The 25,413-nt window shown below is 47.5% G+C and overlaps 1 protein-coding gene and 1 long non-coding RNA gene across 4 annotated transcripts in view; one reads left to right on the forward strand and one right to left on the reverse strand.

Annotated features, from left to right (window-relative positions):
- Positions 1 to 5,497: 5,497 nt before the first annotated feature.
- Positions 5,498 to 13,659, reverse strand: LOC134524177 (uncharacterized). 3 transcript variants are annotated; one of them, XR_010073507.1, is made up of 5 exons: positions 13,531 to 13,659; positions 8,742 to 10,461; positions 8,144 to 8,309; positions 7,384 to 7,555; positions 5,498 to 6,119 (listed from the first exon to the last, which is right to left on the reverse strand). It is a non-coding gene; the product is annotated as an uncharacterized LOC134524177 (long non-coding RNA). The 3 variants fall into 3 exon arrangements; XR_010073506.1 differs by having other exon boundaries at positions 5,499 to 6,119; positions 7,384 to 7,597; positions 8,229 to 8,309; XR_010073505.1 differs by having other exon boundaries at positions 5,500 to 6,119; positions 7,384 to 7,597.
- The window catches only part of SAMD11 (sterile alpha motif domain containing 11), a 126,108-nt gene continuing 112,883 nt past the window's right edge, over positions 12,189 to 25,413 (forward strand). The window contains exons 1-2 of the mRNA XM_063353928.1: positions 12,189 to 13,768; positions 15,167 to 15,258. Of these exons, the coding sequence (XP_063209998.1) occupies positions 12,973 to 13,768; positions 15,167 to 15,258 (888 nt within the window). The 5' untranslated portion in view covers positions 12,189 to 12,972. The remainder of the gene's footprint in view (positions 13,769 to 15,166; positions 15,259 to 25,413) is intronic.

A 25,413-nucleotide genomic window follows, 5' to 3' on the forward strand; every position in this document is an offset into this window, starting at 1 on the left:
AGCACTGCGACCTATGGGGCTCTGTAGCCGGACAGAGCTGCTCTCCAAGGCAAAAGGATGGGGCTGTAGCTCACCTCAGCGCTCGGTTGTAGCTGCAGGTCAAATGATAGGAGGGAGAGAGTAGGTATCCCCAGGACAGGCTTTGAAGAGCTCTGGTGTGTGTGCTGCTGTGTATAAGCTCAAGTGCTGGGCAGCCTGGACTGGGGATGGGCTCAGAGCTGTGCCACTCTGGCAGCCACGCAGTATACTGTTTCTGGTGCAGAATTACTCAAAATCCACACGACAACACTGTTGCATGATTTACATTTATTATATTTTTATTGAGTCACTGTATGTAAAGTTGGATTTTAAGACCAAATTGAATGCAATTCCTAGGCTGACTTTACCTGCTGTTAACTGGCTGAGTTGTGTTCCTAGGATACCTTTAATCTTAGGATCTCTAGTGCTTTCCAGATCTTCGTTAACATTTCACCCTTACTTCTCCTGGTTTGTTTCTTTGCAGCAGATTTCTTGTGTGCCCAGTCAGTTTGTTTCCCTTGTCAGTAGAGAATGTGACTGGAGTCCCTCCATGGGTTTTGTCTCTGGGATTGTGACATGAGCGTGCTCTAAGCGATGTGACAGGAACACCAGGACATTGGGGAAAGGCCTGAGTTGTTGCTTGACTTGTCGGAAGGAAATTCCCGTCTTGTGGAGAATCGCCACAGCGTATGGGGAAAATGGTCTCGCTTCTGTTTGTGATGGGGATTCCGGGCTGAGCTTTCTCTTCTATACCTTCAGTACTAGTCTGTCCCTTGGATAGAGGAGAATTGCCGACAGCCGTTCTTCCTAAAAGAGCAGGCACTTAAACCTGATCCAGTGATGCAACTCTAGGGTCTCCACAAGTGACAGACGTGCAGCTCACATTTCTTTTGCAAGGGCAAGCAACTCACAATTCAACCTTGCTCCTGACAGCTTGGCTCCTTGCCGTTGTTCAGGTGCCTTTCAGACTTGAAACTTCTGTGCTGCTTACAATGGATTAGCCAGTTCCAAAAAAAAGCAGGAACTAGTGAGCAAATGTTTCTCTCTTGCGGTGAGTTACACCTGTCTCATCCTGACCATAACTCCTTGGACACAGAGGAATACAAGAAAGAAAGTAAATATGATTTTGTTATTATTTAGCTGTATTTGTCTCCTGGTGTTGCCTGCTTGTCTGCTGACGCACCAGCATCCCCAAAGCTCCTGAACCCCTTTTGTTGTTTTATTTTCCCCCATCTGTTGCCCTCAGTGCCACTCCCAAACAGTGAAAATATGTCCAAAAAGGCTTTGCCTCTGGTTAATGGGGAGAGGAGAAAAGAGTCCGCTATAAACGCCCAGGATGTGTCAGGAGTTGATGCAGGCAGGTTGAGAGACACACGTGGAGGGGAACTCTGGAGGCAAAGGGGACTGCACAGGCAGGTGGGAAGGCCAGGGAAAAATGCTAACGAGTGAGAGGTGGTTAGCAGCAGTCAGGAGCTGCTAATTATCCCACGCTCCAGCTTGTTCTCATAAGAGCTGGGAAACTCTCTCTTTGATCCTCCTGCATTTCATCTTATAATTGGATGGGGGTTCCAGATGTTACTGTCAAGTGTTTTAGGGAGCTGATGGAAAGATGTATCTTGAATCAAGGGCCTTGGACAATCCCAGAGGTATTTTCAGTGCTTTGCTAAAGGAGTGCTTGGGACACCATTCCCCTTCTTGTCCCTGTTGGGTTATTGCTGGGGTTTGTTTGTATTCTCTCTTGAATGGCCTTTTCTTTACTGTATACATCCTTAAGGTTCCACCCTTTTTTACTCAAGTTTCATGCAGAACAGAGCTGAATGTTTATTTCCTCCTGCTTAGAAGAGGTTTCAATTGGATTAAGTTTGTGTCTCATTGCTGCAGTCCTGTATGACTATTCCAATAAATGGATTTACTGATTTAGTGGCATTTAGTGGTAGCTACTGCAGCAGCAAGTCTGAAGACAGCTCCAAGAACATCAATAGAAAGGGAATTTTGAGTTTGTCATTGCAAATATGCATGTTGAAAGCCTGACTCTGGCAGCTAGATCTTTTCGTGAACAGTACTTCCACCTAAGCAAAACAACTTGAAATGTGAAGATGTAAGTTTTGCAATAAGTTGCTCATTAATGTGCTACAGATCGAGGTATTACCAGAAATCAGCTGTGGAGGAAGAGTCACGCTTTCTGTCTGTTCCATGAGGAGACAAATCCACTCCCAAAACACCTGGTCTGATGACAAACTCTCATTGCACTGCGGGTTTCTTTAGTATTTCCAGGAAATTTCTCCTGTGACACAGTACTCGCAGAATGGAGAATGATAGGGACTGAGAAAGATGGTCTGTTTGCTTGGAAAAAACATTACAAAAGTATCAGTGAAGTTAAAGTACTGTAGGGATAACGGTGTGACCCCTATCATTATTCCAAATAATAATGCCTTTCCTAAGTTGAGTAATAAAAATAAGATCAGAAAAGTACCTCTCTCAGAAAAGCTTCCCAAGTGGGAGTTACGCAGTATGAAATGGCTCTATAATTTTAGTGGTAAATTTCTTGGTGCAGACAAACCCTGGCTCTTGTAACAGTCCCGGAGAACGTCACAAAAGAGGGCATTAGTGTTACTAAAGGGCCAGCAGTTTTCTAAGGAAATGTTTTCCATAATCAGTTGAAATAAGATAACAGTGCCTAGATGCCATAGACAGATGGGCTGTGCCAGCTACTCCCTGTAACAACCTCTTGAGGATCTCCTTATGAACTAAAACACCCAGTCACACACTTCTCATGAAGGCTTGTAGCTCCAGATGGAATAAAAAGCTGCATTCACCCAGGCAGGCACGCTCTTGTCGATCCTTCTTGGCTGTTGACTGTGAACATTGCATGGAGCTGTGTCCTCTTGCAGGACCGCTGAGAGAGAGAAGGCTGGGACCCATCATCCCTACATACTTAAGAGGTAGAACAAGAGCACAGGGGAGAGAGCATCTTTGTCCTCTGTAAAATGTTGTGTTTGGCTCCTGAGATAAAGGGACCAGGAAACTAAGGGAGGAAGGGAGAAAGATTGGGGGCTCAGCCCAGAATAATGTGGATATAACATCCCTAAGCAAGTCCATTTATCTGGGTTTGCAGTGTGTCCTGGACTTCTCAAGGTTGATGCCAATAGTCATATTCATTTTAAAAAGAAAGAAATGAATGGCTTAGTTTGCATTACTGTATTTCAAGAAGCAAACTACAAATCTGATTGGAATGAGGTATAAAATATTACAGGTATATGTGGCCAATGTGTGTGTGTTTATGTGCACATGTGTACAAACACACAGATTACTTCTTAGAAGCACAGCGTGTTTGTGGTAGTCTGAAGGTTAATCCAGATTGGGACTTGATTTCCATATTCACACAGTGAAAACTGATGCAATCTTTATAGTTACAACGAAAATACCAAATATACTGGAACAATGAGCGTTCTTGCAGTCAGATACAGCACATTCCCTGGTGAGTTATGCTAGCTCTACTCTCTTGGGTATTAGCAGGGAAGAGGGGGAGACTCTTGCACTCAGTAATTTATGGATCCATAAAGATTTTTTTTTTTGAGCAAGTAATAATTCTTTGGAAATTAAGGCTAATTAAAAGCAATACCATCCCTATAAATGCATTCAGTTACTTTATCAAGACAATTTTATATTTGTTTCCTATGATGTTCCCATGTGCATCCTAATCAGTGTTTTGCTGTAATGTGATTAGAGACCATACCGCAGAGACAGACTCTGTAACAGCTGAAGGAAAGGAACAGGCAGTTGGGTGGTAAGAGACTTGAGTGTCTTCTGGATATTTACAATGGATTAGGCTTTTTTATTTTAGGGTCAGTGCAGCCTTAACCTATATGCAGTGGTTTATGGCTAATGCCAGCATTGCTTCTGGGTGCAAAGCACGTGTGAGACATCTCTACATGCTTGATGTACTTAAAAGGGAAGTCAGGAACTTAAAAGATCTCTTTCTTCCACTACTCATTCTCAGTAATCGGCCCCAACTTCCTCCTAAGTCTTTCCCGGGTAGTGAAAAATTCAGTGTGTGTTGGAACCCAGCTTTTTGCCCCTTCAGCTGTTGGCACATCTGTTAGTCTGCCGGGGGTGAGATATGAGTTACCATATGGCTGAAATGTTAGTGACTGAAATTCCGATGACTGCTCCCATAAAGCTAAACTAATATTTCAGCAGCCTGTCTCTTACCAATTGATACGCACAGAACCTCAGGTTTGATATTTTAGCTCTTCCTGACTTTCTCAGGGCACAAAACAAAGAAAAATTAGCTCTCTTGTTTACCCAGAATCTATTTTCTGGATGCACATGCCCGTGCGTCTCTGTGTGTCTGTGCCTAACAATGGATGACCCTTGGTGCCAGGCTGTCACTACCACCGTGTGTGTCAGTTGCTACAGGACGGGAACTGTTCCCATCGTTTTATCCGCAGCTATCGCTAACTTCGTGCTCCAGACATCAGATGAAAGGAATAGCTTTTGTGAACAGTACAATGTTTGAAAAGCCTTTTTATCCTTTCCTCCTGGAGCAAAACTTTAAACTTTGTGACCGTGTACAGAGTAGTTTTTCAAGCGTGTGCTGACAATATGTCTATTTGCACGCGTGCCTTTCGAGTGTGAAGAGTGAGTGAAAATAGTTCGTGCCATGTCTGGATGCAGATTAGCTTTGGCTAAGGCAAGGAAGATGTGTGACTAACAAAATCCTTTTCTCCTGCTGTGAACAAAATACTTATTTGTAAGTATTTGCCACAGAGTTTAGACGAGCAATTTCAGGCATCAGGCATTTACAAATTAGTTGTAAACTTCTTGCTCTGACATTTCTATATTTGCCACTTGTGGTGTGTTACGGCTCACAATTACTTGGTTTTGCTCAGTGATTGAGTTATTGAACTTGAAAAAAACAGAGATACAGAAACATATAGTATGAGATAGACATGAATGAGGGGTGTGAACACCTGAAGGGTTGTGCTTCTCAACTCCGCTTTACAGAGGTGCTTTGTGTCTGTTTTATGAGTGAGGAACCTGAGTTTGGAGTCAGTAGTAAAGCAAAATAGGCAGAAATAGAAGCTGGAATGCCTGACTCCACATGTAGAAAAGTTTAAGTTTGGAAGTCTGACAAACAAATAAAACTTGGTGCTAACTAGTTGCAGCAGGCAGCTTGTCTTGTCCACCCGCATGCTGCATTTGCTATGAAGCAACACAAGGGAAGGAGCAGAAAAGTTACTCTTCTTCCAAGGAACTGAAATCACCATGAGAAGATTCAAACGTGTAAATGCCTGTTTACATATTTTCTGAAATTCCCTTTGTTTTGTTTTTGTTATTTTTTTCTTAGGTCTTATCTAAGTTTTTGTTTGATTAAAGCACTCTGTTGCGGTGTAGTCATGGCAACTAGTTTACTTGAATGCATCTCTTTTTCTAGGAATGTAAGATTTAAAAGAAAAGAAAAACAAACCCAAACAAGACAAGCCTTCATGTGGTCCTGACCCAGCGTTTATTCATAACGATGGAGGCGCAAGTGAGCAGCGAGTGAGTACAAAGATGTTTATGTGCTTTTGTCTCCGTGAGTTCACTGGAGACTCTGGTGGTGCCCGTGACTGTTCGTAGGTGTGTCTTTGGGTATGTTTTGTTCAAATACAGCATACATGTAGAAGCGCCCGTGTAAGAGTTCCGGTCACAGTGACACTGAAGTTATGACTGCCTTCCTGTCCTGGCGCTGACCTAGATAGTCCATGAAAAAACTGCAGAGAAAGCACAGCAGCGCAAACTTCAGTGAGAATTCCCTACAGAAATGTAGATCTGTGTTGATGGAGCTCCTGTGTGATGTCTTCTCAGAGTACCAGTCTTAATTTAATAACATTATGGCAGAAGAACACTTGCTGCAGTCATATCTGAAACTACAGGACAGACATAGCCCTGGCTAGGGCCTATCTATACATAGAGCTTCATGTTCCTGTAGCTATAATTGTTTAGCAACGTTCCTAGTGGAATTTGCACAGTGCTGTAGTGAGGTGCGGTTATATTAGTGGAGAGGTGATGTTTGCCAGTCCATCATTACTAGGGCATTGCCTGCACTACATCCATGTCTAGAAAAGAGGAGAATTAGAACAATATAAAACCTGTCTGCAGAGATGCCCAATGATTTAAAGACTTTAGAACATGCTAGCTCTAATTAACACGTTCGAAAGCTATAACCCAGCTCAGGGGAGTGAGTACTTCAGCACCTCCTAAATTGTTCAAGGCAGGTTCTACCTAGTCTTTAATTTGATCTTTCTAGCATGTATTAAAAGCAGTCACACCTTGATTGCACTAGACTCTTCTGACACATTAATTCCAAAGGATTAGCTAACAAAGTTCATCTGCCCAACCTAAAAAAAGCCCTCTGTTTGTGCACATGTGTTTGTACACATGTGTTTGTACACAGTGGTGGATTAGGGGAGAGACCCAGGGCTCATTCATTCTTTTATGGCACTGTTTGACATTGGGATGGCACACCTACTGTTATCTGCTTTTCAATGGTCACTAATTTTTTAATTGTTTTAACCCATCACTAGATTCCAGCCATACTCAGCTTCTTGGATAGTCAGTTTTTCAGTGTATCCTTTTGTTACTATGATTGTAGGAGGGAAGAGGGGCAGGAAGTTGGGGAAGTGGAGTAGCAAAGAGTGATCTACAAGTGCTGGGACACAGCCAAGCTTTAGATTAATACAATATGACCATCATTTCACCATCTTTTGATACAGTGAGTTTTTCTTAGCAATGGAGCAGAACAGAGTAGCGCAAACAAAGGCTTTAGGAAAAAAAGAAAGAATCCGGTGGAGGCTTTTTTTCTGCATTACAACTCTGGTATCTCAAGGCTTTCACAGCAGTTATGAATTAGCAATAAATAACCTCTGAGGAGAGAGGAATAGACAGAGGAGAAAGATGCATTTTTAATTGCAAGATGCACAAAGAACTGTAGTTAATGCAGAGGGAAGCACAGGGAAGCTGTCCAACGGCTGGAACTGCAAAGACGACAGCTCTTGCCTTAAAAGTAAAGGGTCAGAGAGAATGGTTGGTTACTCAAACAGCAGCTTTGCTACTTAAGGCCTTATTCCATTGGTGATTTCTGTACGTTCTTTTTTTACATCATGGAGACATCACTTGAGTGTAGCTAAACTTGTTGTTTTCCAAAACCTTTGCAGAGAAGGGCAATCTCTTGCTACGTTAATGGGGGATTAGAACACTGAAGTGTGAAGTCAGGAAAAATTTGCTATTGGTTTTAATGGAAATAGGATTGTGCCCTTTAAATTTAAACTTCTTGTCATAGACATTTCAAAGCTGATTCTGATCTAAGCTACCACAACATACCTGAACTTCAACCAGTAAGGAAGAGAAATGAATCAGTCCATCTATCATTTGATAGGTTTTCCAGTGCCATGTCCTCTGACGGCACATCACAAAGGAAAATGGTCACTCCTGGAGCAGTCGCAGGGTGATTCTTGCTGTGCAGTATCCGTAGCAGCACGCAAAGGTCTCTGAGCTACAGGCCAGGTGACCAGAGAGAGAACAGAAAACACGTTCCCTGCATGGGAAGTTATTAATTATTTAGAAGAAGGGAGCAGCTAGTTCAGAATAGAGTCCTTGCTTCCCAGATAAAAATTCCCTCACTTCTCCCCAACAGACATATAATTCCTCTAGTTTTTTGAGTACTGATCTACTCCGACTGGTCACATAGCTATACAGGGCACTTGTAGGGACGGTGATTTGGAAGAGGTATTTTGTGAGAATAGTTTGATGAGAAGAGGGTTCCTTAAACCACCACTGACTGTCCCAGGCTGTTCTTTTGGAAGCAGACAAAATGCCTGCGTTACATGGGGATGTATGCGATTTACAGCTCTTGTTTGTTGTGTAAGCTCATACTACCATGACCCTACTTTCACGAAAGACAGAGAAAACTCTGAGGCCCATCATGCTCCTTTTTCACTCTAGTAAATTGGTGTAAAAGCCAGTGTTCTGTATCAGTGGGATTAAAAAGGGTACAGCCCAGCAGTTCCTGAGAAAGCATTTTTTGAGAGGCAAAGCCCTTTCCAGTGTCCTCCTTCCCAACCCTCCTCCCTTGAATACCCACCTGTGCCCTCCCTGCTGTTGCTCTTGCTGCTGGGCTGTCAAAATATCTCTCGTAATGAAGCAGTCTGGCCTGAGGCTACTATTACCTCCAATCCCGATCCCGCTGAGCATGGCTCCGGCAGCGTGGCTGGTTGTTCACATGCAGTGAGCACAGAGCTGGGCTACACCTGAAAAAAAAAAAAGACAAAAAGCAGTGAATCCTGGCTTTTGGAAAGCCTTGATGTCCTCTGAGACTGTGAAAGAGACGGGGGAAGGCATGACGGTGGCTGGCTCGGGAGGCGGTGGTGTGGCTGTTTGGTCTCCTTCCCTGTCTTTTGGTAGGCTCAGGGATTTGGTAGGGACGGAGTTGTTGCTTTCCATCACTGGTGTGATAGTGTCAGGGTAATTCTGTGGAAAGATGGGGAAGTGGGGAGAGGAGCTATTAACTTACAGTCCTAAAAGGCTAAGCACCCCAACTTTTTTTGGGGAAACAACACGATTCAGTGGATACTACACCAATTATTGAAAGACCTGGTTTATTATCTAAGCTCTTCTGGTGTACAGGATGGAACTTTGCTGGCATAGTTAGTTTTGGACTACGAGGAACTCATGCTACAGACCTGCTACGACGAGGCTGGCAAGGCCAGTGCTATCGATGCAGCTGTGCTGACAGAATGCCGTTATCAGTTCGTTCAGCTTGGTTTAGGCACGATGGTGCCAGAGACAGCACGTATGGCATCTGTGCGGGAATCCTGCGAAGGCAGAAGCTCTGGATTAGTTTGTGAACTCAGGCTGGTCATTTTACATGTACCTGAGTGTCTCTCTCCTCCCAGCCTCAACCTGTCTTTCCTGTAAAGGGGCAGGGCCTGCATCTGCAATGAGTCGTTAGAACACTTAGCACACAGGACCTTTGATCTCAGTTAGAAACTCACAGGTTTACTGTCACACATGTAAATAACAAATTACATTTAGGAAGTTTCCCCTCCTTTTATGGGTACAATAATGGAGGCATATCCAGGGTAAGTAATTTGTCCATGAAACTGGTGATAGAATAAGGAGGAAAATCCTTAACTTTCAGACCTGTGCTTGAAGCACCATCTCTTCTTGTAAAATGCCTTACAGCCCAGCTAGCTCTTTGCAGTTGTTGACACATTCGACCTGAGAGAAATAAAAGATCCAGGTTGGTTTTCAATCCAACATGACATATTCCAGAGGTGGAGAACTAAATGTTGGAAAATGATTGCTATTTACTGCGTTTACTGTGGTAGTGCCTCTGTGAGCATTCTGGTTCTGGAATCATGGTTTCACTTTGCTAGGTGCCGTGGAAACACACAACAAAACGACACGGCGATTCATGCCCTCAGACTTGAAAATGTGTTCCAGTTCCTCAGTGTGGAACTTGCAAAGCGTACCCAGTTCTCTCACTAACCACGTGTGCATGGATTTGCTTACATCTGTCTGATCTGCTCTCCAGTGGCGAATCTGTTTACACTAATCCTGAAAGCTCCGCTGTTAAGAGACTGGAGCTGAACAACTTCAGACTCCTGCTGTCGAACTCAGGCATCCAGGCAGAGTCTTGTTCTTTATTGCAGTGGGGAAGGGTAGGGAGGACTTGTTAGTAACTTTTAGTGCTTGTAAGAGACTGATGGGATCAGCCTGAATCTGTGCCTCTTGAATCCCCCCAAACTTCGCTGAGTTCTGCCAGAACACCTCATGTGTGTGTGGGAAACCCTGCCTGGTCCAAGCCATGCACCTCCTGTTGAGCCACCATCATGGGGCCTTGCTTTTCCCGTGTTGGATCTCCACATAGCTTGGCCGGTGCACCTATGTTATGACTATCATCAAGTGCCTGTTTTTTCCAGCAATGAAATATCCAAGTAGATGCTGCCTTTCTAGAATGAAGACTCAGCGTATTCACTTCACTTATGACTGGGTCCAGTTTCTTCAGAAGCAAAAAGCAATGGAGCTGACATGTAGTGGGAAAACCCCATGGCAAGTCACCTTTTCCTTTAAAATAAAAGGTAAATAAAAGTTCTCTGGGTTAGGAAAGGTTCCATTACAACTATTTAACAGGGGCAGACTGGATGGTAATGCAAGGTGCTGTTAGGAGATTTGAGTGTGCATCCAAACCCCAGAGATCTGAGAAGTCGAGAAGTAAGTACCGCAGGAGGATTTGCTCCTGGAGGATGAAGGCCATTCTTGTTCTGCTCTCCTGTGACCCCTCCTGGAGGAAGCATGGAGACTTGTCTTTGGAGAAGGCTGCGGCCAGGCTCTCTCTACACTTGGAGGTGAAGTTGCCATGAGGAACGGAGGTGGAAGAAGAAAGAATAATCCTTGCGGCTGTAAAAAAGAAAGAAGGCTTTGAGAAAAAATACCTACTCCCCTATAAAAAGTGAAAAGAAATCAGTCCCATGAAACCAAGTTACAAAAAAGTCTGAAGTAGTTCTCAAGGCTTTGTAGAGAGCTCAGTGCAGTTCTAGGTATGCCAGGCATGAAGGTTTTCTGGGAGCGTAAGAGCGAGCAGCTCTTCTCGCTGTATGGCCTTCTCACCTGACCTCCGTCCAGAATCCTCTTACACGCTTTCACAGAAAATGCCTGTGTCTCCCAGAGCCTCTTCCAAGCATTTTCCTTGGTTCATTAGGTGATAATAGAAAGTGATTTTTCCTCTGTCATCTTGAGCAATCAGAAGCATTAAGAATAAGAGCCTAAGCCTGAAAGCCTAAATGAGAGGGTTTGATGGGTATGTATATCTGCCTCCATTAGAGCAAGAAGCAAAGATGGCTCCCAGAGCTTGCTTTTCTTGAGAACAAATAGGCAAAAACAAGGCTCATGGTCAAGTGGTGTCAGGAGAAAACTGAGGTTTGGGGCTTAGATTCCATTCCCAGATCTGCTGAACCCCAGAGAGGCAGTTTCCTCTGCCTTTACTGGTGTGAAGCAATAGCTTGTAGGACAAGTTGTCCATTAGTGGACTTTTTGTGGAGAGGGGTATCCATCAGCTGAGAGCTAAGGGGGGCAGCAAATAACACCTGTAAGATCTCAGGCACATCACTTGGTGCACAAATGTCCATTTGTCACCTGGATTCACTCATAATGGGACCAAGTAGCTGCAGAACCCCAGCGTGAGTCCAGCGCTCGTGTTCTCGATCGCAGCCTAAAGAGGCTTCAGTTTCTCCACCGGTATAATGAAGCTAAAAGCACCTTCCTCAAAAAGGTGCTGGGAGGTGGGGTGTTCTTTCTCCTTGTCTGTGGACGCTCTGGGATCATCTGAGAGATGGTGCTGAAGTGGCAGGGGCTATTATTGCTCAGAAACTACCCTGCTAACTCTGCGAATGGCTGATGGTCGCAACAGCAAATCCATTTCTCACTGAAGGCAAGTTCAACTTGCCACCGCCTCCCCCTGTAAGAAAGCAAGGAGTAAGAGACACACCTTGGGACAAAGCTAAGAACTTTCTGTTGTTGTTCTGGGAACTCTAAGACAGAACTCATACAGAGCTTTCACTGTTCTGTCACCTTATAAGACTTGGGGGACAAATTTCTTGTACTGTGTTTAAGGGGGTAATGTATTTTCATTTCCCTTCTAGGTAGGATTTTTCCTGCAGAGTCGATCCTCCTTAGCATCCAAAGGTAGGGAACTCCATCTTGTTGATGTGACAAATCTCTGTAACAACCATGCAACTTAATTTTGGGCCATGTTGTCCTCTCGGAGCAGTTTCACGTGGGCCTTGTGCCATGTCTGCCACGGCTCCTAATGGAAAACAAATTTATACGGTGTCTCCTAAATCTTGCTCCATCAGTGGATGGAAAAGAGAAGGCTCCAGCCTTCTCCAGGTGTAGCCGGCCTGCACAGGAGTCTGCCAGGGGAGCAGAGGGCAGGTATTCCTGCACCCGGGAATCCCGAGGGATGTGCTCCCCTCCCCGGCAGGGTGCCATCTCCCTCCCAACACCCCCCCGCCGGAGCCGGGGGAGCCCGGGGCCACCCCGCCGGGCTGGCGGCTGCCGGCGCTGGCCCCGCCGTCCGTCGCTCACCCCCTCGGCCCGCCGCCGCCGGCGCGGCGCTTGCAAGCGCCTCTGCTGTTTAAATGGGCCAAGTTAGAGAAGCGGCGGCGGCGGCGGCGGAGGGAAATCTTGTTTGGTCAGAGTCTCTGAACTACACTGTGACTTCTGAGCACAGATCAATATCTGTCTGTCCCGGCTCGGAGGGCAGCCCGGCCCAGTAGCCCAACATAGCCAGGCATTTAGGGTCTGGGGGCAGCGGCGCAGGGAGCGCATGCCGTGCCGTGGGGGAGATAAATGTCTGTGTCTGTGTGTCTCTGTGCGTGTGTATATATAGATCCATAGAAATATGTAATGTAATACCATGTTTTTTAAAATTTTGTGCAGGAGTGGAAATTAAATACCAACTCGCGGTGATCATAAAGCCTTCGGTGGGAGCGGGGCGAGTCTGCACTTTGCAGGTGAAGGTGGGCGGCCCCCGGGAAACTTCTCCGCCCGGGTGGCTGGAGCCCCGCGGGCAGAGCCGGGAGAGTCGCCACCGGCTCCGGCTCCGGCGGGGGCTGCGTCCTCCCCGCGCCCGGCGGGCGCCGGCGGCGGAGGGGAGGGGAGGAGGGATCGCGGAGCGGCGGCGGGGCGCAGCGTTTAATTTTAATTATTGCATATAAATAAATAAACCAGGTGTCAGTTTAAAGGAAGGAGGTGGGGGGGAGGGTGAAAGGGGGCTGAGTGGGCGGCGGGGAACCCTCCAGCCTGGTGAGAAGGTGGGTCGATCTAGGGGAATCAATAAGCTTTTTTTTTTTTGCCTTTTTTTTTTTTTTAAACCAAAATAATGTCTACGGCAGCAGAGACCTCTCCGAGATGTCAGGTATTAGTCCGGAGGGGCAGATCTGCGAGCCACACAACAGCTCCCGGGTCTACGGTACATTAGCCTCTCCGTGGGAGAGGGATCCCAGACAGCTCTGCTGGGGAGCCAGCCCAGGAGATTTGTTAGCGGGCTGCTCCGGGGGATACCAGCCACCTCCGGCACCCGAGCGCCAAAGGTGCTTGTGTTGCTGCTGCTGCTGCTGCTGGCGCATTTCATCCAAACTCCAGACAGAGCGGGGGCAAGTTGAACCGGAGACATTAGAGCCACTGTGCTTTGGAGAGACGAGGGCGCACGGGGAGCGCAGTAGCACCATGCCTGCTATCAAGAAGGAGCGACTTGACAGGGAAGAGATGGCCCTGGCAGCCTTTAACCAGCCCATGGAAACCTTACCTGACTATCTCGCCCCTCTGGCCGCCGCTGCCATTCCGGTGGTAACCCCGCACCCGCCGGCTTACGACCAGATCTTTGCCCACCGCGCGTACCTGGGCTTCCACGAGACCCACCACCCCCACCCCCACCACCCCCACCACCCCCACCACCTCCCCGAGGACCTGATGCTGGAGAGGTTTTCCTCCATCCCGGATTTCCAGCCTTTCTTTGACAACGGAGAGCCTTGCATCGAGGTGGAGTGCGGGGAGAACAAGGCGCTGCTCTACATCAATAAGTTGTGCCAGGGGAGCAAAGGACCCTCTATCCGGTACCGGGGAGAGTGGCTCACCCCCAACGAGTTCCAGTTCGTCAGCGGCAGGGAGACGGCCAAGGACTGGAAGCGCAGCATCAGGCACAAAGGTAAGGCACCGCTCGCCGCTCGGCTTCTGCCGGGGTCCCCCCGCTGCTCTGCTCTTCCTCAGCATCCTCCCCCTCGCCCCCGTGCTTTGGGAGCCGGATCCGAGGGGGGGAGGCTTAGTGCACGGGGACCTGATCTGCTGTGGCCGTGCCCCCCCCTCCCCGCCCCGTCCCCCGCGCACCCCCCCGGTCCCTCTCTACCGGATCCCCTCGGTACCGGAGCGCGGCGAAGTTTTCCCAGCGATTTGGGAACAGTTGCTTTGGGGGTGGTGGGGGTGGTGGTGTTTGGGGAGGGAAATGGATGGATGGGGTGGGGTGGGGGGGGCTCCTCTTTTCTGGAGAGAAGTTTCATTTCTGGCGGGCAGAGGTTTGAACACCGGGCGAGCTGCGGGGTTGTCTCCCCGCGGTTCTCCTCCGCGGGTGGGCGGCGGGCAGCGCGGCGGCGGCGCCGCGGGGAGCGGGCGGTGAGGAGCGGCGGCGGCGGGCGGGGCGGCGGGGGGTGTTCCCCTGGCAGCGGGGTGGTGCGGGACCTCCGCGGCGCTGGCGGCTGCTGACGGGAGCCTGCCCTGCCTCCCTCCCTCCTTCCCTCCCCTCCCGCCCGCGGTGCAGCCCCAGCCAGCGCCGCAGTCCCGGCAGCGGGGCGGGCGCGGCGGAGCTGCGGGTGCGGGCGGCAGGTGGAGAGCGGGGAGGCGGAGGGGAGGGGGGGGCGCCCGGGGGAAGGCGGGGGGGGGGGGAGCCGGTGCGACACGCAATTAGCTGAGAGCTGGAGGTGTCAGCCCGGGGGTCTGAGGAGCTATTAGGAGGTGACTGACACCTCGCCTTGTTTATTGATCGCCAGAGAAAAGGGGAATAACTTCGGGGGCCGCGCTAATTGCCATTACTCCGCTCATCTCTGTTTCTTTTATTACTGGGCTCCTGGCTGCCTTCGGGAAATCTCAGTTCCTCTGGGGTGAGTCAGGAGGACTGAGATGCAACGGACGGAGGAGCAGGGGGGGCTGCCCCGGCCGCCCCCCCCCCCAACCCCCTCCCCCTCCCGCGTGGGGCTGGGTGCACGGGCGGCGTGGGCAGTGCGGAGCCCCGCGGGGGTGCGCGCAGGTTGTGCGGGTTTGGCGGCTGCGCCGGGCGCGCCTCCTGCCTGGGCTCTCTCTGGGCTGCGGGAGCGTTGGCACCAAGGTTAGGCAGGGGCTGGCGGGGGTCGCGCCGTTGCTGCTTTCCACGGTGATCTGCGGGGAGAAGGTGCGATGGAGCGGTGGGTGCTGGCAGGGAGGCAGGCAGGGGGCGGACTGTTGGTATGGCAGGAGATGTGTGCTTTGTCCCCCCCCCCCTTCCCTAAATACTTTCCTTTTATAAAGGTGCTGATTCTTTTTTCTTCTTCTTCTTCTTTTTCTTCTCTGCATTCAGGGAAAAGTTTGAAGACTCTTATGTCCAAAGGAATCTTACAGGTACATCCTCCAATCTGTGATTGCCCTGGGTGTCGAATTTCGTCTCCAGTGGTAAGATTATTGTTAAACTATGTGCTTTAGTTAAGACATCTCCCTTCTCCTCCGCCTCCTTCCCTTAAAAAAAAAAATCCCTTTGCTTCTGTGATCATGAAACCGTGATCTCTGAGGGCTAGGAACTGTCAGTCATGGAGTCTTTGCCAGAGCACTGCGAGGGTACCTGCAGTCTAGTTAAAGGCTACCAGAAGAGGAGTTTGCAAACAGAGCAGAGGGAAAGAGCAGTGTTTGACCTAAAGGATGCAACACCCGGTGTCATTGTATGGTTTTCAGGGGGAGCTGTCTATATGCAACCGGCAAATCATTCACCAGCCTCTTCCCTGTTCTCACCCCTTCATTTTTGTGTATTGTGCAGAGGTGTAAAATGGCTAAATAAAGCAAAAGGGAATTGTAATTGCACCCACATGTTAGAGTCAGAACAGCTACAGTTTACAAACTAGTAGTGATTTTTTTTTAGATAAACTGAAGGAAGAACAAACGCATCTTAAACTTTTACAACATTCATGTCATAGATCACAGTTACTGCTTTTATAGGTCTTTTCTTCCCAACTTTTGAGTTCCTTGTGTTTTCTGCTGTCTGCCTTTATCCTGAGACTTTTGAAATCTCTATATGACATTAACATTTTCATGACAAAGATGCTGATGCTATAAATAAAAAGCTACTGAAATCATAGTAGACTAAGGCATTAAAAACAGTTCATCGTGTGTAAAAATAACCATAAAATACAATAACATCTAAATGGGATGGCAGAGCTGTTGGTTTGTGGAACTAGAGCAGGTCTTGGTCTGAAAAAACCACCATGACTGAAGACATTGTCAGTAGCACTGCGGAAATAGATGCAGCTGGAAATTTACGTACTTTTATCCACTGAAATCAACCATTTTTTCTTTTATTATTTCTTTTGAGATCAAATGGACAATCTCCTCTCATGTGCAGTATCTTTATGATTCTGCATGACAGAATTGAGAATTTAAATTATTTCTACATAGTATATATGTGCATGCGTACTTACGGATACAAATATACACAGTCACGTGGGAAGGGGCTTAGAGCAATAATCAACAGTTGCATAAATTAACGTGAAGATCCCGTCTCTGTGAGGCGAGTCTCGTGTCTGTTTTGGGTAGCAGCAGTCCATACCCAAGCAGTAAGAGCCCATCGAGCTTATGAGTACTAGTGATATCGCAGCATTGTCGTGGTATTTGAAACCCAGCAAACCAGATAGACTGAAACCAGGCTTTTCCGACAAACTCGTGTAGTTCCCCTTGAGTTCAGGGGCAAAGTGCGACGCGGTGTAATAAGCTTTCTCTAGTTTTGAGTTTTGCATATGCTTTAGTTACCAATCATGTGGATCAGAGGCCAAGAAGCAGTGAGCTGCAGCCCAAAGTGGTATGCCACAGTTGCTGGTGGTGTTGAGAAGTGTCTGGCTGGATGACACTGTCTGCTGGTCACTTTCTGCGTACCAGGTTGCGTTAGCTGGTAGCCAAAATGACACATTGCACTTTCCTAGCAGCACCATTTTTAATAGTTTCACAGGGATGCTGTGCATTTACAGATGGGAAGGCAGGTCTGCATGAAACAAGTGTCTTTTAAAATAGAACTGAACTTGAGAAGTTCATATAGAGGAAAAAGGTTGGTATAGTTGTGGGAAAGGAGAAATAAATCCTTCCAGACTTGCCTCCTACTGCTTCCCCAGCTGTAAAAAATTGGAGGGGGTTTTGATGTCAGAATTTGCACGTCAAGGACAAACCCCAATAAGAGCTTTTATCAGAACTCTTGTTTCTCGGTGCTTACTGCATTTTCTGTGCTGTAATTAGAACATATACCTGACCAAATGACAGTTTCACATTTTGAACCTGAAATTTTTTGGTAGTGCCTTGTCATAGCTGCCTGCACTACACATTCAAAACAGTTACACAAGAAGGAGGATTAAAAACCAGGCACAGTTTATCTTTCCCCATTTAGTGATCACCGATTTAAGCACCACTGAGATCAAAGGGCTGTTTCTCCTCAAATGTAGAAATGCTGTATATTTTATAGCGTAGGTAAGTAGAGAGCTGCAGTGCCTGGGTCCCTGAGCTACTGTGTTATCACGCAGGGGTATGGAGACCGCAGCTTGTTCTGCTATTCCAACATCAGTCCTTGGACAGCGGGAATAGGCCAGAAAAACTCAAGCATTCCTTTCCTAATGGGGCAAGCCAGCTGCTTGTAGGCATCTGCACCTTCCCCCTGCTGCTGGCTGCAGGCGGACAAGGGAGCGCTCCAAGGACCCTCTTCCTTCGGGAAAGGGCACAGGCAATTTCTCCAGTCCTGCCACCCTGCCGCAATCAGACCGGTAATGGCAGGGGCTTTAATCAACAGCAGCGGCTGTTCTGAGCCCCAGTCTGGGTCTCTTTCGGGGCTGGGGAGAGGAGGGGTTGATCTGGAAAGGAAATTGCATCGTGCCCCAGAGCCGGCTTGGAAGACGCGCCCGAGGAACCCGAGCTGAGCCCTGCACGAACCCCCCCGCGCCTGACTCCCGCCTGCTCGGGCTCCCCGCAATAAACCCGACCCCCGGCACAGCCGGGCAGCGACCCCCGGCCCCCCTCCTCGCCCCCGGCCCGCCGGGGCTGGCGCCGCCCGCCCGCCCGCCAACTCCCCCCCCCCCCCCCCCCCCCCTTCCCGGCCGCGGTGCCGGGGAACGCGGCGCCCGGCCCCCGCCGAGCCCGGCTCCGCCGCCCCCCGCCGCCCCGTCGCAGCTCGTTTGCTGCAGCTGCAGACAGCGGCCGGCGCCGGGGCCAGCTCCGCCACCGACCGCCGGTTTCCTGCGAGGCGGAGGGGGAGCAGCCGCGTCGCGCCGGCCGCCCTGGCGCCTCCTCCCCCGGGCCGCGGCCGCGGCCGCCCCCGCGCCGGCATCCATCAATCAGCGGCGGGGGGCCGGCAGGGGGATGCAGGAGGGGCCCCTCCGGGCCGCAGGGTCGCTCCGAGCTGGTGGAGGCGGCGGGAGGGGGAAGCAGGGAGGACCCCCGGGACTGGGGGAGTGCAGGAGGCCCCGCGGGGCATCCCCCGTGCCGCTTTGGGGACTGGAGGGGCAGCGCCGTCCCTCCAGGCTGCGGCGGGGAAGCGCTGCCCGCACGGCGCGGTGCTGCCTCCTTCTCTCCCCAGCATCTCCCCAGGGATGGGGAATGGGGCCCTGGATGCTCAGCCCACCCCATCCCTCTGGATAGCGGCTGTGCCTCCCATCTTCCTGTTCTCTCTTTGTACCTTAGTCTTTGCCCCTGAGTTTTTTCAGATGTGGAAAAACGGCACAGGTCTCAGTCCCCTCAGTTTTTTGGAGGCACAGGATGCCAGGCGTTCACAAAGTTGTCAGATGTGAACAAGGGTCTTCCCCCATGTTTGTACTTGTCCATTCTGGGCAGACACAGTTAATCTTGTTTGGAGCCCTGGATGGATTCCAGTCTGTTCTGGTGAAACCCATTCACTACAGGGTTCCCTCTGTCGCCATTGAACGTCCCTCTCTGCTCCGAATACCACTCACGCGTTCTCTCCATCTCCGCTTTGAAACCCCCAGACAGGGCTGGTCCTGAAGGCGCACGCACTGGCAGTGGTCTTTTTAGCCAAAGTGAAGGTGAAACCTAATGGTCTGGAGAACAGCACTAAAATCTTTATTGCTAAACCAAAATATCATATATTTGCAAAGTCCAGCATTAAGTATCCAGTGTGACAGAGGAGAAGCATTCCTTATGATAGATACACTTCAGTTGTTTGCCTGATCCAACGGAGTGTGACCCTTACTGTGTTCTTCATAGTAGCCAAGCTGCCTCTGAGAGTGGGCTGGGACTGGACTTTGGCTGCTCCTCGTCCTCTTTTCCCATCTTTTCTTGGGCAGGGTGTCTGTTTGAAAGGTAGCCCATGTTGGAGTCTGAGGTTTGGGTCACGAGTAAAGAAGGAAAGGCAAGCTTTTAAAAAGCTATTGTGATATGGCTGTATTCAAACAAAACAAAAAGCACGGCAGAATGATTATTTTTTTTACTCCATCTTCTTCATTGCATGTCAAGACACATGGTAATTCTGCGTAACTTTGCCAGTGACAATGGTAATTCATTTGCTTATTGAGGCTGTGTTTTGCTCTTGATTTGATTTATATGTCATTCTCTTTATTTGCTTCTTTTTGCTTTTCGTCGTCATCATTGTTGTTGTTTTATTTTGATGCCCCTGAGGTTAAGGCATTAGTCCAAGACTTTGTCAAGGATGGAAAAAGTAACTATCTGCTTACTTAAAAAACTGAATGCCAGTAATCAGCAAAATCCTTGTTATTTAGCCCTACGATTTCTGAGCACTCTCCTGTCTCCCTGTTTCAGAGGTGCAGGGGTGGAAGGCAGCTCTACGTCTCCCCCGAAGTGTGGTTTCGTGTAACTTGTGCTCTTGGGTTGTGGCTGCAGCCGCATTCGCCGCCCTTCCCCAGCGATGCTCTCCTGGCCACTGGGCTGCTCTGCAGTTTGCCTGGAAAGCCAGGGACAGAGCTGTGCAGGGGGAACGAAGGGAGAGCCCCAGGCTGCTGAGTAGATCCCTGTGTTGTGGCATCCAAATTCAGAGGCTGGCCCAAAAAGGGGAGTCTCCCACACTGGACATGAGTCTTTCAAGAGAACTTTCGTACAAGAAGAGGACTTTGCCTGCTGGAAAATTTAGTTGGCTGCCTGTAGAGGCAGGATTAAGTCTGAAATTTTACTTCTAACCAAATAGATTAGGTTTAGGTTCCTTTCTGAGCTGCTGTGGACTTAAGGATTGGAGCTGGAGAATCTTGGGGTTTATGTGAAGGGGACTGTTTTCATAACTTTGCCGTCATGTCTCCGGGGGCTGCCTTACGAGTGTGGAAAAAGCCCCTCTGTAAAGCAGCCTTATAAACCTTTTTATCCCCCCAAGGTCTTTGGCACAGTCTGTTGATTTTTATTTGTGGTTTCATGCTGATTTGGATTGTTGCTTTTAATCCAGCACATTTTAGTTTAGGTTAGCATTTGTTGGAGTTTTTTGAGTTGGTTGGGGTTTTCTGTTTGTTTATGGGGTTTGGTTTTGTTTTGTTTTTAATGGACTTCACTCAGGTGATGTTTAGAGTGTGTGTGTTGCACTGCAAACTTGTAAATTAAAATTGAATGCGTAACAAAGTTTATCAAAAATTTGTGATACACCACTTTCACAGAGAAACTGGAGGTAAGGTATGTTGTGCTCTCAAATGGGGTGAGAGACTCGGACATCCCATCCAGTACTGGGGAGAGGTGCTGAGTTTGAGTCCACAGCCTCAGCTTGCAGGGCTTTCTCATCTGAGGGCAGTGGGAACAGAAGGGTCCGCAGATCGGCTGCTCTTGGGTCATAACAGCACTTCGCGGGGGAACACTGACAGCTTGAAATGGGAAGCTGTGTGGATACGAGAGGCGCTCCTAAGTATATTCTGCATTGGAAGTTATTCCTGGTGGTCCTGGCACTCAGCTCGTGAACAGGGCACACTGCGATTGCCCGATGCTGTCCCCTGTCAGAGGTCTGGAAGATGGGTGTTGCACCAATAAAACGACCAGTTATTATTCTACGCAGAGGCAGAACAAACCCAGATCAATGGCGCTAAGGGTGCCAGCACAATACTGAAGGATTTAATTTTGTGGATTATTAAATACCCTCTGGAAAGGAAAATATTAATTGGATTGCAGTCTTGTGAGTGAACAGCAGAGATTTATAAGCAGCTATGGCTTAGGAAAATAATTTTATCTTACAGTGGGTTTTAAGGAGTTCCAAGTGGGGGAGGTTTGCTACAGTGCAAGAGCTGTAGTGAAGATTCCTGCTGTTCCAGGGAGCAATGATGAGAAACTGGATGCAAAAGGTCTTGCATGATGGAAGGACAGAGGAAGATCCAGCTGTGAGTTCAGCTTAGTGTTTGTGAGGTGTTTGTGAATAACAGGCCAAGCTAACCCTCCCTGAAAGAGAAGGAAAGAATATTTATGCTGAGGTTGGCATGTATAAGGGATTCTTCTTGGAGTCAGCAAATTTCCTCCTGCTGGGATTCCATAAAGACTGCAGAGGGGCTTTCCTTGTCCCGCAGACTTTTGCGTGGTGTTGGTTCCCTGGAAGAGCTAAGACAGAATTGTCATTTCTGGCGCTGTGGCTTTATGTTCTCTGCTGGGCTCAGTTGTAGGAAGAGGCGGTTTCCGAGCCCTCGGCCCCTTTGGGAGCAGGTTTTACACACTACGCAGGATGGGCTTTGCAGCCAGCACTGGTGAATTGTCCTGTACTCCATCACATCTGGAAAATCTGCTGGTTTGAGGAAAAGAAAATTAAGCTTGGGAAGAAAGATAGAGAAATAAATATATAAAAGCAGGGAAAGCAACACCATCTTGTTAGCAGTGTGTCAAGGGCAGTGTAAAGGTGACATAGGATAAGTAATTTTGCTGTCAAAATTATTTAGAGATGTCATTAAACTGCTTAGGGCTGTCTCTGCTGCTCCAGGGCACAGGCACCTGGTTTTAATTTGCAGTGGTCTATGCCCAAACTTGCTGGCCTTATTCAAAGGGATCAGTGCTAATTTGGAGCCTGGTGGCAAACGCCTTTAGTGAACATGGGATGTAAACGGCAGAAGTGACTGAAGGATCGGAATTAACTCCCTCATAAACTTTGTTCATTTTCCTTTTCCTGAGGTTTAAAACTATCAAGTAGTTCAAGTTTGCAGAGATGATGAACTTTTCCGATTGCTTGTTCTGGTTCCGTGATGAGACAGGGAGAGCAGGGCAGCAGTTTCCTACTGGCCCTAGACTTTGGAAAAGACATCCGCTCTGTTTTTGATGAAGTAATGCTTGCTCAGAATTTTATGCTTGCAAAGTCACTTTGTTTTGTCTATAGGTTTTTTTTCCGTTTCTATCTTTTGTTTGTTTGTTTGTTTTTTCTTCTGCATTGTCTTATTCTCTTTCCCTTATGCAGTCTGTTTCCTTTATCTGGAAAACAACTCGCTACACAGGACATTCTTGTTTGGCATCTATGCCCTCTTCTCTCCCTCTTCCTTCTCCATACTGAAATGCATCATCTTCGCCTGTTCAGCATCTGAAGAATCACCATTCTCACCATTTCAGGGCTTTTTTCTGTTAGGAGATGCTCCTCTTCCTCACTTCTGGTAGATGTCAGTGAAAAACTTATTACAGGGCTCTGTGTCCCCAAGTTGTGTTTTCCAATTGAGGGCAATGAAAGACATCTCCTGAAGAGTTATTTATTGTTGCAGGAATCACAGAATCACAGACTGGCCTAGATTGGAAGGGACCTTTCAGATCATCTAGTCCAACAATCAGCCTAACTCTGACAAAAAATGTACTTTTGTAAATAAAGCCGAGAACATCTTTAGCGCCTCTGCTTTACTCTTACACTGCGCTTGTGTGAAAGTAAATTTTCTGTATGTGCCACCTCCACTCTTGGAGCAATGCCTTTCCTTTCTTTTATTTTTGGCTCTGTTATTTTAACAAAACCAGTGAGAACAGAGAGGAAATTACACATTCCCCTGGGTTATAAATATAATCTGATATGTGATTTTCTTGTAACGCGTCTGAGGACGAGGAGGATGGAGGGAATTCCCAAGCATGGAAAGAAAGGTTCTTGCTCATTTATTTTACCTCTAGTCAATGTGGAAATTTTAGCTTTTACTGATTTCACTTTATTTCGCACGTGCATACAAAGCCGCAGAATCTGGGAATACCATCAAGCCCAAATTTGCCCTGTTCTTTGATTACCCATACGAAAATATTCCTGCACATCAAATCCTTCATTTTAAGATGTCAATATAGCTTCAATCGGTGTGCAAAGTAGGCTTTTTTAATCTCTTACATCTTCAGCTAGAAAGAAACTTGCGCCAGCATTCGCCAGCAAGCCAGGTCATTGGCGGCAGGCTCTCCTTGGTGTGGTGCCTGCAGCCGTCGGCGCAGGCTGTTGTCCCCGTGGCTGCTCTGCTGTGACGTTAGCCCAGGGGCTCCTGCAGACATCTGCAGCTACGCACATATTCACCTACTACGTGTGTGTGGCTGCAGCGGCTTTTGCTGGTGGAGATGTCCTGTGAATTTGGCTGAAGTGGCTGTTTGTTTAACCAGCACACGTCCAGAGCTCGGCTCGTCGAAGGCGCTGTAGCGGCGGTGCCACGGAGCAAGAGGCCTGGTTGTGCCAGGGCGCGAAGTGAAGGCAGTTGGCGGTGAGCGAGTTCTACACCGATGCTCACTCATATGAAAAAAAAAAACAAACCAGCCTTGATGTGGCCTTTTGTTTTATCACATTGTAAAATGGAAAAAAAAAATTACTTCGCAGTAAGGTTTAATCAACATTTCTAAGAGTAACAGCATCTTCTGTCTTAAGATGTAAGATGATGGGCTGTACCCGTTATTTCTTGCGTTGTGCTAATCAATTAGGAAGGCAGAACTTTTCCAAACTGTTTCCAGAGAATAAAGAAGCAGGAAAACTTGAGATCTTTTGGTGATAGACTTGACAGCCTTCTGGTCTAGAAAATACATCTTCTAAAATATTTCTGACGAAGACACTGCAACAAAGTTGTGTGTTTGCTTGTAGTTGCTTCCCGGTTTAGTGCTGGGAGGTGTGATTGTTTCAGATAATTTAAAAAGCAGCTCTGGGATTTTAAACAGCTTCAGTTAACTTGGGCCTCTTAATCAGCACAGCTTCTTAGCGTAAAACTTCTTCTTTTGAAAGCCAGCAGACCACTTTACCAGACTAGTTCACTTATGAATGTCTTACCCCTAGGAGTTTGTATTTATCACTGAGTCTCTGGGGCCTTGCTAATTCACGGTTAGGAGTAGATTCCGCTCCAATGGTAGCTGCTGTTCTGCCTATCTCTACCCATCAAATTGCAAAAACTCCCTTGTAACCCCATCCTTTCTTTTTATCTGGAGATGAATGTGATAGGTGGTACTCGGCTGGGTTGAAGCTGCTTTTGCTGTGTTGCTAGGGTAACCGGAGATAGCCCCTGAAGACAGGAAAGGGCAAGCATTCCTTTCTGCCACAGTCTGGAGCATCAGTGATTGAATGAGATTAGATAGAATTAGATAATCCTGAAATTCACAGTGATTTGACGCCAGACCTTTATTAAATAAGTAAAAGTACCAGCCCTTATAGTAAAAATGAATTCTTTTAGATCAATAACTTTTCCCACCATTCGTCACAGCTGTGATTCTTGAGATCTCTTTTTCTGTGACATGGGGTGAACCACACAAACATTTCTTCTGCCCCCCCCAGAGGGGACTATGATATCAATTCCTCTTTTATTTCCCCCTTGTGATTCACCCACTTAACCGTAAAGTACACTTAGAAAGGAAGGCACTACAAGATTCTTCAGTGATGGTTCAATGAACTGGAGTTTACAATAGCAGTGTTGCTTAAAAATTGTACACCATTAGTCTTAAGTATTTTAGTGTTTTAGGGTCAGTTTAAAAAAAAAAGAAAAAGATAAGAAGTTGCATATTGTGAATGGCTGGGTAGTTTTTTGTTCCTTGTGCGTTCGGTGCCTAAAACTGTTGGGCCCTCATCCATGCCTGGCATGTTCCTGCTTAGCTGCAATGGAATTGATAACATCGTATTCTGATCTGAAGTAAATGTGGGTTAAAATGGGCATGGCAGTGCGAATGCGGGATTGGACTTTGATCACAATCAGTCTAGATTTACATCAGTTTAACTCTGTTGACTTCTTTTTCATCTTTAGACTGGCATGGCTTGCATCAGAATTTAGTGTGCATCAAAGGACATTTAGCAGAGCATGGAAAATTTGGTGTGTTCTGGCGCTCAAGCAGTTTTGTTTCTTATCAAGCTAAATCAGCTCTTTCAGAGGGCTGATTTATTTATTTTTTTGGTGGTGGTGCTGTCCTTGAGGTGCAGCTCCAAACACCACTGATGAGATTTTTGCAGTCATAGTGAACTTCTTAGTTCTGAATAAAAATATAATATATTCAGGTTTGTTTTTTTGAATTCCAAAATTAACAATGTGATTCCTTAAAACATTTTTGGCTTGAAATTCATGAGCTGGTAGTTCAGGGCTGGAAGTCTGTGGATCTGCACTTGTTTGCATCAGCAATGTGGATCTGTTTTTTTTGAAGTATCACTGGGGTGGGTTTCTCAGAAATAAGTTCAGTAAAAGTAATCCTAGGAGGCGG

The sequence above is a fragment of the Chroicocephalus ridibundus genome, chromosome 16 (genome assembly GCF_963924245.1).
Source record: "Chroicocephalus ridibundus chromosome 16, bChrRid1.1, whole genome shotgun sequence".
Lineage (NCBI taxonomy): Eukaryota > Metazoa > Chordata > Aves > Charadriiformes > Laridae > Chroicocephalus > Chroicocephalus ridibundus.